This window comes from Manacus candei, unplaced genomic scaffold, assembly GCF_025592945.1.
Source record: "Manacus candei isolate 608988 ecotype Guabito, Panama unplaced genomic scaffold, ASM2559294v1 h1tg000023l, whole genome shotgun sequence".
NCBI lineage: Eukaryota > Metazoa > Chordata > Aves > Passeriformes > Pipridae > Manacus > Manacus candei.
In genome coordinates, this window is record NW_026138071.1 from 16,421,872 (window position 1) to 16,441,063 (window position 19,192).

General features: G+C 35.9%; 1 protein-coding gene across 5 annotated transcripts in view; it reads right to left on the reverse strand.

The window, feature by feature from the left end:
* PDE1A (phosphodiesterase 1A) overlaps positions 1–19,192 on the reverse strand; it is a 151,216-nt gene that overhangs the window by 24,869 nt on the left and 107,155 nt on the right. For all 5 annotated transcript variants that reach the window (XM_051787686.1, XM_051787685.1, XM_051787684.1 and 2 more), the window contains 6 exons: positions 16,987–17,169; positions 16,478–16,544; positions 15,406–15,522; positions 13,407–13,547; positions 8,399–8,499; positions 5,782–5,907 (listed from right to left, as the gene is read on the reverse strand). In XM_051787686.1, the coding sequence (XP_051643646.1) occupies positions 5,782–5,907; positions 8,399–8,499; positions 13,407–13,547; positions 15,406–15,522; positions 16,478–16,544; positions 16,987–17,169 (735 nt within the window). The remainder of the gene's footprint in view (positions 1–5,781; positions 5,908–8,398; positions 8,500–13,406; positions 13,548–15,405; positions 15,523–16,477; positions 16,545–16,986; positions 17,170–19,192) is intronic.

Sequence of the window (19,192 nt, forward strand, 5' to 3'; positions counted from 1 at the left end):
TATTTGCTAGTGCATAAACCAATATTACATGCAGTTCTCTCACCCATTATAAGTCTTTCCTTATTTTGTCCAGCAGTAGAGTATTCAAAAAACCACTTGGTCTCTGGCTTACCACCACAAAAGAGGATACATTTGTGTCTTTTATTACTGCGCTTATATTAATGAAGAGTGTGTGTGTGTCACATTAAACCTAGGAAGAAGGCTGTGGAAACACTCAGAAGAGCAAAAGGTATTATATCTGAAACATTATCAATATTATATCACTATAAGATCATTACGACAAACTACCTTCCCTCTCAAAAATACTGTAATGCCTATTTAATGGTTCAGAACAAGTTCAGGACTTATAATTTATCTCTATCTTGGTATTATGGTCAGAGTTGGCTTGTCCATCAGCTTTCTATTAAATGACCATGAAACCAGTAAACTATGAATCATGAATAATGTAAGAAAGTGTATTAATTCTGATTACATATTAAATTAAATTGAATTAATTTTGTCAATAATAATTACTGACTTTGAAAATTCAGTTTCCTTGATGTAGAAGGATTATATATAGACCATGCAGAAGTCCACTGGGTCTATATTTGCATACTTTTTAATGGCCTAGAAGGACTTACGTGCAAGTATTGCTTGTACATATGTGGGGAACAATTCACCACATTAAAACTTTGATTATGTAGCATATACCTTCATGAATACACCTCCAATCTTAAGGATGTCCAAGTATCAATTACAACAGTAGAATCCCATTTTAGTAATTTTCACTGACCTTTTATATTGTATTCATATCTTTGATATACTTAATATGCAGTTTTTTCAAAGGACTATGTTCTAAGGAGGTAATTTGCAGTTTTCTTTAGGGCTGCTACAATACTTTGTTATAAAGACTATCAAGACTGCTTTCAAGCCAAATTAATTACATATTTAAGCAGATATTCCTCATTATGCATTTATTCCTGATTTGCTTTGATGTAACTGGATAAAGACTCAATCCTCTCGCTTCTATTCAACAATATGCAGCCATAGCAACTTGTGTTTAGAAAATGCCCTACCTTATCTGACCTCATAATAATTTTGCACCCCAGCTGCTCCTCCTCCACGTTGCTTTGAAACTGTACCTTTCAAACACAGTCAAACCCATTAAAAAAAAAACACAAAACAAAAAAAAAACAACAACAAAAACAACAAAACATAAAAACCAAACCAAACAAAAAACCATCAAAACAAACAAAAACCTGCTAATACTACATGAAAACTGATGGCTTTGCATTATTAAACCCTGTTGTTTGTAAGACTGAAATAATTATCACTTCTCCTTTCTATGGAAGATTTTCCTAGGAACTTTAAATGTCTGAACTTTTAAACAGTGATCAGAAATAAGTTCACACCTACTCACAAAACACCTCATTCCAACTACACAAGACACACAGAGAAGTAAAACACTGTTTTCAGTTTACTCATATTGTCATGGCAGTGGAAAAACCCTAATTCTTACCTCCATCACCTGAATAAGGATCAAACAATGTAGCACTGCCCTCTCACGCACTTGTGAAGATTTTAGGCCACTAAAAAGCTGCTTAACAGCAAAGGAGAGACTGTCCACCTGCAGTTGTTTCCTGCCTGCACCCACATCCATGATAATTAGAGAGAGAGAAAACTGAAACCTGACTGGAAAATGTTAAATAAAATTCTACTAGAGCTAAAAATGCTTTGTCTACTAGCATTGCACAGGAGATTACTCTTGGACTGATACCATTACCAAATTGCTTCCCAGGGAAAAAAAAGACTGTCTCAACTTCCGTATTGAAGAAGACCTGAGCTGGTCTTGTAGGTAACTCATGGACAGAAATCTCTCCCCATGATCATCAGGCAGTCAAGAGCTACAAGCATCAGGGTAATATAGTCAGCATTGCTCCTGCTATCTTGGCAAAAAGATATGCAGATATTGTCTTACTATGAAGAGAAGTGGTAACAGTATTCACGTATAGCACAGAATGTTTTTTTGGGCCCCAAATCCGAAGATTACTGGTTTTGAGTATACCATCTCTGCTTTACTTAAGCAATTGTCATGTCCTGTGCTGTCACGCTACCTTAACCTTCCTATAGCCATAAGTCCTATGGATAGGATACTGTAAAAAGACACAGATACAAGACTACGTGAAAAAATTACATGAACAATGGTGTAATGAAGAAACTAGGAGTGGCTCATGAATTTCTTGGAAAAGTAGTTAACCTGTAAACAGAAACCTGGACAAATGTTTGTGATGAAGACATTTAGTCAGTTGGAAATTAATAAAAGAAACACAGAAACAGACTAAGATGAGCAAAAGCAAGTTGGGAACTGAAGAATGAACTGAAGGTTCATCTTCAAGTTACAGGAATCCGCACACAGAAGAATCCCAAGGGAATTTGTGAAAGAAATGCTATTCTTTGTGCATTACATATAATATATATTGTTTTATTAGTCTTTTTTGTATCATTGTATGCCTTCTGACTGGAATGGTTTAAGACATTAATACTGCCTCACCACCTATAACTGTTGACATTAATGCATGTGGTGCTAGGACACTAGAAGTCTGGTAAATCAAAGGAGAAAGGGAGACAAACAAGTATCCCTCTTTAGTTTTTTAGGGGCACTAAGTGAGAGAAACAAGACAATATCAATGATTAGGACATAATTTCAGAGCTGAGAAAAGACTGAGAAATTACTGTGAATGTCCCATGCATTACCCATGAAGGACATCATCCTCAGAATGCTGGCAGTGTTTCCCTGCTCAGACCCAAAGCCTATGTTTTAAACTTAATTAAAGTTGTCAGTTTATTAGTACATTTATCTTCTTAAAGTTAACATGCAGAAGAGAAATGTAATACTATAAAGTCATTCTCTGTCATTTTGCTTCATCTTGCTGAAATAATTAGCAGAACCTCCATTTAAATAGTCAGCAGTGTTAAATTTTTTAAAAATTAAATCCCTGCACCTAAGAAAATAGACATGACAGTAGAAGAGAAATTAATCAGTGCCAGGAAGTACATCAAAAAGTTGAACAAATTATCATTTCAATTTACTGCCAACTTGATGCAGTGCAAACTTCAAAACTGTTAGTTTAACAGCATGAATTTCAGTATAGATCCAAAAAGCTCACTACAGTAGTAATTACAAAATTGAAGAGCTTCTGTTAAGCGGCTAACAGATCCATCACTGCGCCAATGAACAACTGCATCTCATGACAGGGTTACAGGAATTTCTGGGTATTAGAAATGAATACCAGGAAACTATAATTTCCATGACTGCCGCTCTAAATTGAAGTCTCAGACGTGAACAGGTTGTGCAGGTTGGCACAGACTGGCATTTTGGAATTTACTATTTGCTTGAAAGTACAGACTGTAATTGCTTAGCCAAGTGACAAAACACAGAACTGAGTGTTCTGGTTTAGTTGCTTGAGCTTATTAGTCAATTAATAGGTCTCTTCTAAGTTGTACTGAATAGGCCCAAAAAGAGATGATAAATTCTAGTTTCTCTGGTTGCCATATCTCACCAACTTCAAACTGTCTGCATATAATAGGATCTGTGTGGCCACTTTATAAAAACAAAATTTGCAAAATTAAAATAAAATCCTCTAGAAAAACACAATTGGGTTACAGTGGGAGAAAACTATGGGAGAAAAGCAAGTGTAAACAGAGTCAGTGTCCGATCAAGCAACATCCAAAAGAACATGGTAGTTTAACACAGGTTAAAAAACCACAGAGAAATGAAATGCAACAAAAGCTAGACAAAATGGTCCATAACTGAACTGAGAAAACAACTATGGGAAACCCAGACCAAACAATCTACGCAGCGAAGAGTGTGCTTCACAAAGTGGAGAGAGCCTGTCACATTTCCCCTTTGTTCTGTTTGCAGTCCACCTCAGCAGTATGTATAAACATCACACACCTGGAAACCGCAGGCTCCTCTTTCCATTGGCAACTATTTTGTTTCCAACCTATTACTCTTTTTCTCAGTGATATAACAAATGGGAATGACTGGGATAAACTCTACTAGCTGGCAGCCAGATTTCTGTCAGCTGGAATCAGTGTATTTTGCTTCACGGATTCCCAAACTATAATAATTTATGGTGACCTCCAGTGACAAAGAATTCAGGACTAGGGATGCACATAAGTGTTTCTAAGCCATCCTTGGCACAATCTTGAACTGAAGTTCAACTGAAGAAGACCTGCTCCTTTCTACCTGAAGGAGTCGTGCCCTGTCTGGCGGGACACAATATGAAACAACACCACTTCAAAAAAAATACTCAAGGCAACAAGCCTGAAGATTTGAAAATAATTTTCTCTCTAAAATGCTGGTTTTAAAAGACAGAATACCAGCTTCTGATGGTTGTCTACTGGCACAATGACTTTCTCCACACTCAGTAGTTAGGACAAGCAAAAATATGGTCACATAGACCTAGTAGCCCCAAAATTATCAGGCCCAAAATAGTTTTAGAAGAAGAAGGCTCACTCATGTTGGCAATGAAAATATAGGTGTATAGACAGTTATTGCTGAAGTTTACAATTTACTTCTGGAGGTATTTCTCCAGAACTAAATTTACAGAACAAAAGTTCTGATAACTAAATCCAAATGAGTATCCTCTGAGAATAATTTTTTTAAAAGAATGAAAACCTGTATGCTTCCTCTCTCACTTTGTATTAAATAAAAAATTAACAATATTTTTAATATTGTGTTTTAGAAACAGGTACAGAAAATAATAAATTGCAAACCAAAAGGGCCAGAAGACTTACACTCAGTAAATGCTTTACTTAGGAGTGTTCTCGTCACATAGATAAGTAAAATCATGTAAATCTACCCTGTAAAACAGTCCTTCATCTGTAAATATACAACACACCAAAATTTGATCTGACATTCCCTCATAAATGTATGGCTTCATGAAAATATAAATTAAGCAGAGTATAGCTTTGTTATTCATGGTAGCATCATTCACAGTGCAAGACTTCCTGGAAGCAGAACATCTCTCTGGCTTTACAGTCCACCTGTTTGAAAGGGGTTTTTTTAGGATTCCTGAATAATAGCTATGTTTACAGAAACACAGAGAAGACTTATATTTTGAATGTTATATGTATCAAACAATGATATACAAAGATAACATGTCCTTTTGAATAATGGGAAAGTCTTAGTCTAACACTTGTTCATTTTAGCCTTACATGTCTTAGTGTTTGTGATATATCAATTATGATCCTTACTCTTTCAGCTGGGTAAATTTTCTTCAAGAATTACACTAAAATTAAGAAGAAAAAGAAGAGCTTTCTGTAGCACTTCTGGGCCTTTACCTTATTATTTCTGGACTCCCCACATAATAAATTTTTTACTGCTTAACCAAGATGTGACTACGGTGAAATCCCAGGGGCAATAGTGCTCAAGCTGGCAGTAGTGTGACTTGGCACTGTGGTTTTAACCCACTGTTAGACAAAGGTAACCCAGCTCCAGAGCAGCATTGTGGTTTTCCTGAAGATCTATCTCACCTGAGACACTGTCCACACAGTCCAGCACTGTGTCTCATAAATGTACAATCTCACTTGGAAAATTTGATTTTGTTTGGAGTCTCCCAAACAATATTTCTTAGTACTGCAGCAGCCTTCCCTAGGCTCTAAATATCCATTACTCTTTTCAGTGACAATGTGTTTCCTGTAATTTGAACTCTTAAAATAGACTCCACGGGGAAGGCTTGGTGGTTTTTTTTATTTATAAATACTGGAATTATGTTTGAATGTCACTGCAAGTCTTACCTCCAGTCATCTTTGTTTAAATTACCCAGGATGTTCATCTCTTCTTCTTGCATGAGTCTATAAGCAGCACTTACATGATGATTTTCAAGAACAGAACGATCATTGTACAATATAGCAACATCTGACCTAGTGTTGAAAAAAAAAGGTAGATTTGGTAATAGTGTCCTAATGATGGCACTGTGAAATGTAGACCTATATATTCTCTATGAGAATTATTGACTATATATGTGTATATATATATATACATATATATCAAACTATGTTTATTCGTTCCTATTGTATCGAATACTGATAAATTTTCCATCTTAGATGCATAAAAAATTGTCATTATACCATTGTATATACTATTTGTGAGAAAGTCATATTTTTAAATGTGTGATGTTTTATTTATATGATCTAAGTGTGACAAAAATTTGTGAGATCTTTGAGCTTCTTGACTGTAGACAGGACAACAGAACAACAGAAATGATCCAGTTAGGCTACCCAAGAGTAAACTTTGGCAATACAACCATTTAAAATACAATGTCTTCACCAACAGCATGGGTGTTAAGAAGTTACTACTCTTGTTTTGGGAGATGTGCTTTGGCCCATGTTGCTCATTATCAGAGGGAGTTGTAAATAATAAAATATTAAAAAGCTTCAATTTCATATGTTTTAAACAGACACCATCTTTTGTCAGAAACACAGCCAAACCTTGAGCTGAAATTTGACTGCGTTCAAATGTTTCCTAAAGAAAGACCCATACCATAATGATAGCACACTTGACAGTATCCTTTCCCTCTTAATTAAAGACTAACCTACAATTCCAAAATTACATTGAAATTTTCACAAATTTCAATGCAGTGTGGATTTATCGTACTTAGTTTCAAACATGATTAATTCTTGGGGAATTTATTTCCCCAAGACCTGACCTGACCTGCTAAGCAACCTCAGGTCTCTCCTCTTTGCTACACTTCCATTCTGATAAAACTGTTACTGAATATTTCAACTGAAAAGTCTGTACTAGAAGAAAGGTGTGATGATTTAGCAGTGCAGCTCCCTCTGACATAAATAAGCTATATTGAACCTCTTGTTCTGTTGAGCAATATTATATATTGTCATATATGGTACTAAGGTATCTAAAGAATTAAAATAGGATTGGAAACTTTATTTAGAGGGAATGAACCATAACCTGCTAAAACTCAATATGTCTACATCCATAATCCAACTGAAATTGTGGGAAAATCTGTATTATGCCAATCACATATGTTTAAGAAGCACACTTTGATGGACATAGCTACTTATGGATAGGTTTAAGAGGTGCTAAGATTTGCTATGATTATGGTAGCAATTCCATCAACTTTTCTCAGAAGCTTGGAATTACAGCCCTGGGATGCCACGTCAAGGCCAACTTACACTAAGAGAGAAGAATGAGCTACATTACAAAACAAATACCTGTTTGCAAGTAAAATTCAAAGGCTAACAGCTTAATTAATTTTCCACTCTTGCAATACTGCAGAGGAAAATATTAAGGACAAAAATAGAAAAGTAATATAAACTTGGAACTACAAACTGGTTTATTTTTAGCCAGATTGTGCTGAGAGAGAAAAGAATTGTGTCCTTATTTCAGCTGCAAATATAGAACTTGTTCATTACTGAAGGGCACATCTTGGAGCACAAGTATGTTACAGATTTAATTTAAATGTTACCTTTGGGCACTTTATCCATATCAGTGAGTGCGAGGATGCTTCCACTCAAAGTATTTATTTTTCTAGCACTGAGCTGTTTTATTAGAATATGCCAGTGTGATGCTGAATTTATTTTTTTTTAAGACCAGCTAAAGCAAACTCCTCAACTGAGGATACTAAAATCAAAGTATAGCCTAGTGTAAGAGAAAAATAAGATGCTTTGAATTAGGTTAAGGATCAGGTGTACCACTTATCACTTAGTAATATATTGGTCAGGAATTTTCCTTTGGTAAGTTGAAAATATTTTAATGGGAAGAGATATATGCTGTTGTACAGGACCAGCAGCTAGAATGATATGCTGCACCTATATGAGAATACAGCTAGCCTAACTTTCAAACTGGATTCCTCTCTAGATTTCTTTTTCATGCCTACTGCAAATGCTGTCAAAACATGCTAGGAGAGGGCTCATGGTAGGTATTTCTAAAGCTGTAATTGAAGGTTTCTCCCTCTGCACCAGGACTTCGTAAGTTTAATATACAAAATGAAACAAAATGTAGCACCTGAAGTATGTCTAGGCACATGCTGAAAGAGAGGTAGTATTTTTATGGGGACACAGTAGAAGAAATTTTTGACTCAGAAATATCAGAATTTAAGTGAACAAATAGAGGGGTGAGGGGTTTTCAAGTCCGTGTTCTGAATATTTTTGAAATTTCTCTTGACATATCAGCTCCAAAATAGAATGATTTCAAACGTTGTGGAGCTATCTCCTTACTTTTCCACACTGTCTGTCCATGTGAATGGTCTCATTAACTGTACAGAGGTCGAGGAAGCAATCATAAAATCAGGCATGACCTGGCTACTTCCTGGTTTTACTAGTAAGAGATATGAAACAGCTCAGACCAATGAACAGTGAACTCCAGATATGACTCTTAAGAGATCACTTTGCTTACCTTGTCTGAATATGAAAATTGTTTGTGGTCCCAGTATGTTCATAATCATGGACGGCAGCTGCAAAGATCATTGCTAAAATTTCCAGTTCTGTGAGCCAGTGCTGGTAAGTGAAAAACAAATCCTAGTCACACTTACTGTAACAGCCTAACTCAGATTAAACAGTACAGTACTGAAAATATTTTGCACTACCTTTAACTTAAATAAATTTTCCACTTGTCTTATTCCAGGCAACTATATATCCATAACACTTCAGTATTATACAGTAAAATAAGTCCTTGTACTTGTTATCATTTCTCTGAGACCAAGTTAACATCCATTTGGTCACTAGCAAAGTAAATATTGGCAGCTGAAAATATAAGAAGTTATCAAGAGAATTATATGGTGTACTTTGCAACTGCTATCAGTATCCAATCTGTTATCCCACACATGACACTTGCCAAATTATGCCATATTAATCTAAAAGCTTGATATGAAGTTAAGGTTATAATTTATCTTTTAGTAAACTATATATACAGTTCATAAAAATTCAACATACAACATCAGCATTAACTATACTTTGCCAGTGTACATGGTACTAAAATTAGGCCCATGGGAGACTTTTCTGTTCTAAATTTTATCATAGTTTGTACTGATTAAAAAAAAAGGGTGCATGCAGTTACACAGAACAAAAGGTAATACAGGTCATGTATACAAAATAATGCAGACCCTGGAGTTTTGTGCCCTTTTATAACTTGCTAACTGAGGCTGTTCTGTATCACTCAGTTTGTAAAATAACCTCTATTATCTTCTTTTAATTTCTGTTTCTTGAATGCTAAATCATCCTTGAGGATAAAATTTACTCCATCTAAAAATGGGGGCAGAAAAATCATATCATAATTAACCCCCACAGTCATAGGACTGATTAAGTCAAATACCAGAATATATTTCAGATGTTTTTGGCATAAAAGTAAGCTTCTATTCTAAAGGATCAAAGAATGATCTCAAGTTTATGCACCCGAATATGCACATACATGTGTATGAGTGTATATGAGATATATAAGCTGCCAGATGTAGTAAAAGTTGCCAATAGTAGCACTTCTTTCGAAGAAGAAGAAAGGGAACCGTCAAGATTCATAAGTAATTTGAGAATAATAAAATAGGCCATTCAGCAACAAAATAAGACTGCTGAGGAACAAGTACTGCCTGTTGGTGAAGCAGTACAGATTTTAAAAGGTCACAACACAGTAAAGAGAATGTACTGTAAGCAGTTCTAAAAATGGAAACGATGACCTTCATAGTATTGTGTGTCAGAAGAAACCAGGCCATGACCAGTCCTGCCTTTCACAATATTTTCAACATACCAAATAGAATAGAAACACAGAAATTATTAGTAACTAAACATAAACTTTTTCTTTTAGATGTCTTTTTAAGGTCAGCTTTTCCAGCAACCAAAATAGTTGCTACACAATGCATTTACCAGTAGAAGAACATTCCTTACAAACAATATCTATGGGTGACACAGAGACTTCATACAGTAGCATATACAGACACAAGCTGTACAGTCAAAACTGAGATCAGTATTCAAATCAGAGAATCAGAGTACTTTAGTTGAAGCATTTCTAAGGAAGTAGGAAAAAGCTCTTAGAGAGACAGTTAACAAGTGTTTTTCCTCAAAGGGAGAGGCAAAAACAGGTATCTGGAAGTCTGCAAGACTGTAAGAGCTGAAACCTGTTCCCTCTCAAAAGATACTACAACATGCAGGTGTAATGCCTAATGTAAAATATCTCTTCTATTGAGAGCTGTTTTCCAGTGTTATAAATTGCTTATAAGTAAATAGATACATTTCAACTCAGCTCTGTTTGAAACTAATTTTTTTACAACAATGGATTAAAAACTGAGTAAGAAATGGAGTCTCAAAATTCACTTATTGACAGTAAGCTTCTTTACTTTGAGCAATACAGGTACGTGGGAGGAGAAAAGAGATGGTGGGAAGATGATCGATGACTCAAAAGTTCTTTACGAGATGTATTCCCTGGGACTTGGATTCTTAAATCTTTATAAAGATGAAAACTTCATAAATGCAACCTTGAGTTATACATTTCAGTCATATCATCTGGGATTTAATCTCTTGGGAAGGTTAATAAACTCTGTGCCATCTGTGATATCTAACTTTCTAGCACATTGATCTGAGGTGGCTGGATCTTGTTTCTTAAGAGAGACAGCAACTTTTGAAAAATATAATGATAATTTTATTTCTTTAACTGTGACTCTGAATATGTGTTATTCTTCACCGGAATCTTTCTAAGGGTTTGTGGAGAAGCATAAACTCTGACCAGCCAAATTTTTTGGCAGTTGCTGAAATATGGCTGTTTTCCAGCTGCCTATAAAAATACAAAACACATGACCTCAACAACATGAATTGTGAAACGGATTTTCTAAAACCCAGTTTTTTGAAACATTTGCTTCAGTATGTCTTTTGGAAATGAACAAAGAAGACAGCAAATCTTTGCAAGTTTTTGGAGTCAGTATGATTTCCTGATACAATAAAAGCCAGTTAACTTCAAATTGCACATCAACCTGCAAAAAAAAAAAAAAAAAAGACAAACACCACTGGAATTTGATCTAGAATTGCATCAAATTGACTCCAATCCAGGTATTTGCCAGAAATACTGCAGAGTTAAAAGAGGTGCAGAATGGACATGCTCTGAAAATTATCAGCTTGAGAAGCAAATTTCAAATTGTTAATGAGTAGGGTTCTGGAGAGTAAACCAGGCAACAGGGAAAAAAAAAAGTTAAATAGAAAATTCGCATGATACTGATGCATTCTCAAATTGCAAGAGATATTTGGGACAGAAATACTTTGCAAGCTGCAGAATCACTAGGCCCTCTTTCAAACACCAAGTTCCATAAATGTTCCCTCTGCCTGGCAAGCTATATCTGTTTGAAGGCACTCTTGACTAAGTGTTGTCCTGTTTTATCATAGAATCGTAGAGTCATAGAATGGTTAGGGTTGGAAAGTTCCAATCCCCCCTGCCATGGGCAGGGAAATATTGCAATTCAGTATCATAATCTGGCAATTAAAATGTGAATTAAAACTGGCCTAATTTTATAGAAATATTTTGTAGCGGTTTTGTAGCATTAATGAGGTTTTACAGCAGCAAAGTCTAAACTTTTTTGAAAATAGTTGTCCAAATCACATCAAAGTGCAGTTAAAAGGTTAAGATGCTAATAATGTAAAACTAGTGTTGGTGAGGTCTTTCTCATACTTGTGTGCACTCAGTGAAATAGCAGATATTCAAATATGAAACAGATTCCTTCATTGAGTGTTCAGAGACATACAAAGTGTGTTGCAAAGCTGTTTAATCAATGGCAAAACATCCAAATTGGCTAGGACAGCTTTGGAAGCTGGAACCTTGTTCTGGCATCGCAAAGAAAATCTGAATGCTATCATGTTTTTTGAAGGGCAGAGGGGCACAGATACAATGGGCAAAAGGGATGTTTATAGTATATAACAAAACACAGGGATTTTCCTCCCTGTTAAATTGCTGACCCAGGTGTATATCTGCAACAAAGACATGTCTCACATCACTTAACTTTTGCTGTTAACTTTACAGTAGAAGACAAGGGTAGGTTAGGAACCATGATTTAATCTCTTCAATATTTTTCTTTCATTAAAATACTATTTTGATAGATCAATATTATATACAAAAACTTTGGTTTGGACTCATCTTGGCAAGAGCTGTCTAGGCTCTGCTTCAGCCTGATATGAAAGTCATTTTTTTCAAGAAAACATCTCAATGTGAGTAGGAATCTTGGCTGGGGAATACTCAGAGCTTAATTCAGGAAGTAGTATTGGAGTTAAAACGTAGCTTTAAAAACCCGATACTTAGAAGCAAATTACTTCCTTCAAACAGTAGAATAAAAACCTGCAATGCCTAGGGACGACTTCTTACCCCTACTACAGCCAAAGGCAAAGTTTTAAGCGAGAAAAGGCTTAACATAAGCGACTTACTGACATTTATTTTGTATATATATGAGCACTAACATCTAGAATCAGTCCTAAATTTTTCCTTTCCAAAGTCTTACGGAATTGTTTCATAGCTCTGCAAACAGAAATCAGATACTATCTCTTTCAAGTAGTTTTGTTTGTTGGTTTGGGTTTGTCTTCTTTTTTTTTGTAAACAAGTGTATTCACAGTGAAGACGAATCATCAAAAGGCCATTGATAGCAATGTCCCTTCTCTTTCAGTCAGTATTTACTTCTGCCTAGCAAGCTGATAGGGAGGAGACTCCCACTGCTGGTATTAAATATAAGTGTTTAGAAATAAAAATGGTTGCACAGACTCATTTCAGTTCCCAAATAAATAATAAAAAATACTGTGACATTGCAAGACAAATGCAATACCCTGCCTACTATAGGCATATACAGTATACAAGAGTAGTCCTAAAAAAGGCAGTAAACTAAAAGAAAAAGCAGTTGCAGAGTGCATGACTGGGTCAGATGGGGCTTTGAGCAGCTTGGTCGAGTGGAGGGTGTCCCTGCCCATGGCAGGGCAGTTGGAACTAGATTGTCTTTAAGATCCCTTCCAACCCAAAACATTCTATGCTGCTATAATTCTAAGCCTGCACTGATTCAGTACTTCTTTCAACAGCCAGGACCTCAGCAGATACTAAAGCTTCCTTGCCTGATCACACCTCCCATGCTGTGATGTGAAAGTAAAAATTTCTCACCTGCCCACTCCTGCAAATCTATCTATTCTAATATGATATATAATACCCAAGTCCAGGTGACAAAAAGAAACAAGATTTAAGAAGGATTTTTTCCCTCCCTTTCCCCTCCACATAGGGAGAGCTTCAGCTCAGAAAAACTGTTAAAATGACAAAGTTCACAGCCTGAATGGTAGTTTGGAATCTCTATCTGCACAATTTTCAAGGGAGATTTTTCCTTAAGAAAAGACATATGCACACATTTATCCAAAACAGCAGAGTCTGAGAAAAAAAGTAAATTGAACTTCACAATATTTCTTACCATGATACCAGTGTGAATCATTATGTAATGCACAGTTTGAGTAACGTCAGCTGCATGGACCAAATTGTGATATGGATTTTTGTATTTGCTGTAACCAACTTCAAGAGCTTCAGCAAATGAAATAAGATTGGGAACAGGGATCTAGGGAGAATAAAACATTAAAATAACTGGTTTTTTCCTGCAACAGCTGCAAAGTCAATCATGCAATAAATAAACCACAAGTAATATACTATAGAATGTAGTTAGCAAACAACAAAAGAAAAAATTCAAATGTAAAGGTCAAATATCATACATGCATCAGTGAGTCTTCATCCAATTTTTGTAGATGTTATATCCCTCTACATACACCATGCACAAGAGACTGCAGAGCTATCAACCAAATGGTTTTCAAGACATGCCTGTCTGTCTATACCGGGATAGATTGCTCATAAAATACAGGCATGACAGATAGGAGTCTAAAAATAGGATTATCTCCTTTTCTTCACCAGTTTTACTTGCTTGAGGCAAGGTTTCCTTTAATCTCATAAAATGACTTTCCTTCCTCCAGGCAATATGTGAAATACAGGTACTATCTAGTCCCACTTATTTTCCCATTGTGCTGGTTTTGGCAGGGATAGAGTTAATTTTCTTCATAGTAGATACTATCAGACTATGTTTTGGATTAGTGCTGGAAAGAGTCTTGATAACATGTTTTAGTTACATCTGAGCAGAGGTTATTCAGAGTCAAGGCCTTTTCTGTTCCCCATCCCACCCCACCACTGAGTAGGCTGGGGGTGCACAAGAAGCTGGGAAGGGACACAGCCAGGACAGCAGGCCCAGCTGACCCAAGGGATACCCCAAGGATGTGGTGTCAGGGTCAGCAGCACAAAGCAGGGGGAGGTCGCCTGGGGGGTTGTTACTTGGGGACTGGCTGGGCATCGGTCAGTTGTGGTGAGCAATTGTTTTCATTTGCATCATTTCTTCTTGGGTTTCATATCTCTCTTGGTTATTTTCATTAATTTTCTATATTATTATTGAGAACATCATTCTCATATTATCGTTATTAAACTGTACTTATCACAACCCACAAATTTTCTCACTTTTACGCCTTCAATTCTCTTCTTCCATCCTGCTGGGGAGAGAAGTGAGTTTTTTTGGTGGCCAGGGTTAAAACACATCACCCATATAATGAAATTACATTTGCCTTAAGAATTTTTTCTTTATTTAAAAGCCCTGTAAGGTAAACAATGGAACTGAGAATGGGCTTAAACCCACTCTGCCGGTAACATTGTGTACTTTGGGTCTGTGTTGTTAATGGTAGCCCGGGTGTGGTTCTGACTTCAAGCATGGGAAGCTTGTTGTTACAATTAAAAGATTCAGAACAACTTCAGGGTGAAGCAGTCTTTTCAAAAGGAACATGGAGTTTTGCAGTGGAGAGATTTTGAAAGTATAAGAAAACTTTCATTTGGTTCTATTATAATGATAAATTTGGCATTTTGATCCATATTTTTATCTCAGCCTTTCAAAACTGGCTATAAGTACTCCATATTGTATTGTAAACCCCTGCAAACACCATGGAAAACCAGTTTTCTCTTTATGTATCCCTTCAAGATGGTTAGGAGAGGAAGGTTCATCTGAAGCCCCTCGACAGAAGTGAGCAACATACTATGATCTAGACCATGAAAAAAGTACTTGAGACTGACTACAGTTTTCTGCATTATTAGTAATCTTTGTTCCAGGAAGCTGGGTCACTGATTCAGTCCTGCTGAGTAAATAGGCTGTATACATAATCTATTTATGGTAGTGCTTACAAATGACATGACATAGGTGTTTCCATTTTTTGGCTTGCAGAAGTTCCATTTGGTAGAACAATTGGAATATTACAATATTTGATTTGCCATATTCTTTGCATTGCATTGTACAATAAAAAAAAGTCCAACTTATGCTGTCATCCTTGCATTTTAAATTTGACATATATATATTTTTGCATGCATTATTTTATTTGTGGCTAGTTCCTGACCTTGAAACGGCTCAAAAGGTCATATCGGGTAAACAGCTCATACATCATAAATTTCAGACTGTGCTCTCCACTTGCTTCATTTAGGGTAAATACGTCAAAAGACCATTTATCAACATCCTGCAGATGAGGGGAAAAGAAAAAACAAAACACAAAAAACCAAAAACCATAACATTTCCATCTGCTTAAATAGGTTCCAGTTGATTATTAGAAAAGATATTTTGGAGGTTTTTTTGAGGGAAGGAGGAGAGTTTGTTGGGTTTTTTATTGTCTAATTCTTTCAAACTCCTACTGTAGCTAAAACATTAATGACTATTTCAATATTAATGAGGAAAACAGTTGTACCAGTTATGAATAAAATACTTGTAACATGACCTAGGCAACTTTGCATGCTTTGAGTCAAAGGTCTTAATCTTTCAAATTTAACTTTCTGAGTACAAATCATATAAAGAACCTTATGGAGCAATGGGAATACCATCCTTTAAATAGGTCATTAACACTGATGTCATTAACCCTAAAGAAATTTGAGAATAATGTAACAGTGTTTGACTTTTAGGGGAAAAGCTGAGGTTCTCAATTCTCAAGAAATACCAGCTTTTAATTGCTCACATAGACATAGGAACTCAGCTCTCCATAAAAGATTGTCTTTTATGTGAACTGAAGCAATACCTTAAATTCAGAGCAAATATTGTACTTCTTCCACAGGCTTTGGATTCTTTTGTTAGTTCTATCCCAATACTATCTCCTTTTTCTTTCCTAAAAAGGAAAAAAATACTCCTGTCTGAGACACTGATTACCATACCACTGGGAGCTGATAAAACTACACCTCACATTTCTATAAAAATGTCTATACAAATTTCATCCTATTGTTCTAATAATGTCTAAATGAAATCACAATTAAACAGAATCATATGCTGGTTTTGAATTTTTAACTACTAATTTCTCTGTTCTGTGTGTTAAGTTCTGTAGTATGGCTAGGGTATGCTCAGTAGAAAAATAACTTCATTTCACCCTAAAAGTCACTAAACATAAGTACAAATACATTCAAATTCCACAATGATTAGACTTATTTCACCTTAAATGTGACTATCACTTCTGATGGGTATGCCAAACCAACCATGCTTGAAGTTCTTCGATACATCCTAAAGAAAACAAATAAAATATCAAGACATAGCACTCCTATAAAAAGTACCAGAACAATTGATCTTCTTTTAATTCATTTTTCAGAGCTTTTGAAATAACACTAAGCTATTAATTGGTCTGATCCCAAAGATTACATAAATCTTTTTATGAACTTATGAGAAAAGCCCCTCTTTTATGTCAGAGCAGTCTTTGGTACAATTTACTGCAGAAGTTGCAAAGCCTTTGAGTTCATCCCCAGAATTTTCCACCCTTCAGGAGATTTTACAAATTTAGAGGTTTCACCTGGATTTCTACATACAAATATAAAGTGATTGCAGAAACTCAAGCATATACCTGGCTCAGAGATTTGGTTCAGGTTCATACGATCTCTTAAAGAATCTTCAATGGCAGACACCGTGGTTAAATGCTGCACTTGCTGCGATAAGAAAACCAAACTCTCACCTTTCTACAAAAATCCCAGCCTGTACAGCATGCACAATGCTTCGGAATTTGGGCTTTTCTTCAGATCTCCTCTTTGCTATTCCCATTTCTCTTGTGAATGTAGAAGCTAACCAGTCCCGCACTTCCAGCGGGACCGAATCCGACTGGATGTCAGAGAGTTCATCCTCAGTGTCCAAAAGTTTCCTACAAAAAGATTAATACAAAGTAACCAACAAGATGTCAGACCAAAGCAAAGAGGAGTACAGAGAGGTGAACAGCCAACAAAACTTGATTTCAGAGGAGCCGAGGTAGTCCGTAAATTGACTCAGCACATTACTAAATGTCTTCTCTGGTAGAGGCCAAAGGGAAGCTGCACACAGCAGATCTCTTCTCTCTCCCACTGGTCATGTTCCAGAAGGTAAAAGATATTAAAATGGAAGATATTCAACTGAAGGCAAAAGAAGATTTTTCGACAAAGTTATCAAAGCTGTGTTGGATTGAAGTGTAAACAATGAGCTATAAAATCTAAAAGATTGACTTACAGGAACGTCTATAGAAAGAGGGGTTGCTGCTATAACCAAGAACACCAGTGGTCCACCCAAAATGGTGCAAAAATTGTTTTGATACTTAGATGCAAAGTAAATGATATTACATAACAATGCTATGGTGAATGCATGTCAATGAAGACCCTGTATATATGCTTGTCATTTTATTGCAGTGCAATAAAAGTATTAAAGAGAATTAATTCCTTTAATAAAGAGAACTCCTTCTGTGTGGAGATCTGTATTCCTATTAAAAGCATGGTAACAAAATCATAGCAATAAAGATATTATACAAGATTGGATTGCAAGTCAGCTTTCACAGTTCTAAGCAGTTCAAAAAGCTACAAAAACTTAGGTATAGTTCTTGCAAAATAGAAAAAGTATTAAAAAGAAACTTCACTTAAACAAAACTGACTTGAAGGTCATCAGTTTATTTAGAAGAAACATGTAACTAAATATTCTCTTAAAACAGACTCAACACTTCCAATCCACACTTCTATAAACCTTTTTCTTGCTGTTATTTGCCCATATCACTCAGACTGCTGAGATTTTCCAAGAACCTAATCCCTTATTTAGTCAGCTGTCAAGTTTTCTTTCACACGATTATGAAAGAAATCCCAGAGTTAGGATGACCTGAACACATGCAAAGCATGCCACTCTTCTAAAATGTTTTGTTGAAAGTGGTACCAACTGAATTGCAGATACTATTTGATTATATAAATCTATTTCTCCAGTGCTGCCGTTCTGAAACTCCTCGAGTTTGTGTGAATTGGACATAAAGCAATGATGGACAAAATATTGTTGAGTGTGATTTTTTTATGAAACAATCCGCTTGTCAAGGTAAAACATGGGCCTCTTCTCCTGAGTGAACAGGATTACTGGGAAAAAAATTTGGTGGGAATTCAGGTAACATATTTGTGGATGGATATTTGGGAGAGGAAAGTTATCACTTTCCTATCCATTTTCATGTTTACACCTCTGCCATTGTCTTTTCTTTCTACCCTTAGCAAAACTGTTAACTCCTTTCCCTATTTATGCACTCTCTCCTCATATTAGTTTGATGTCTCTTTCACACCTTTCACTTTCTCTGTTTCTCTTACAGGTTTTCAAAACCTGACCAAATCAAGGTCTTCTCTGGCACATACAGAGATTAAGCAGCAACACAGATGTTTAAGAAAAGCCTGAATACGGTACAGTTCAAAGGAATCCCTGTATAAATCTAATGCTATCTGAGGGATTATAGGACAATGCCTAGTAGGAAGCATGAAGTCAGAAGATTCATATAAATTATTGGTGAACAGTGAGCATAGTGTAGTTGTGTACATCTGCTCTGTTCTCAGTTTCAGCAGGTCATTTGGCTAGCAGGCTATTTTGTAAGGTTTTAAAACTGGATCTAAAAAAAAATTCCATAAAATGCACTCCTCATCCTCCCCCAGGTTACTGAAAGATCAGCAGAAACTTTCCTATTTTTCAGAGACATAGAATTATCAGTCTAGGAAAGTTCTTTAACATGGAGTGCAAGAAGAGCAGAATAGAGAAGAATTATAAAATTTTCTGAAAGTGGGACACAGGTCAAAAATCAGTAATTTAAATTGGAGGAGCAGGACTTGTGTAGAGGAAAGAATTTGGGCAAATTATCTTGCAAAACTGATTGAAGGCTGAGATTGTGCATAGGCCAAAGGATA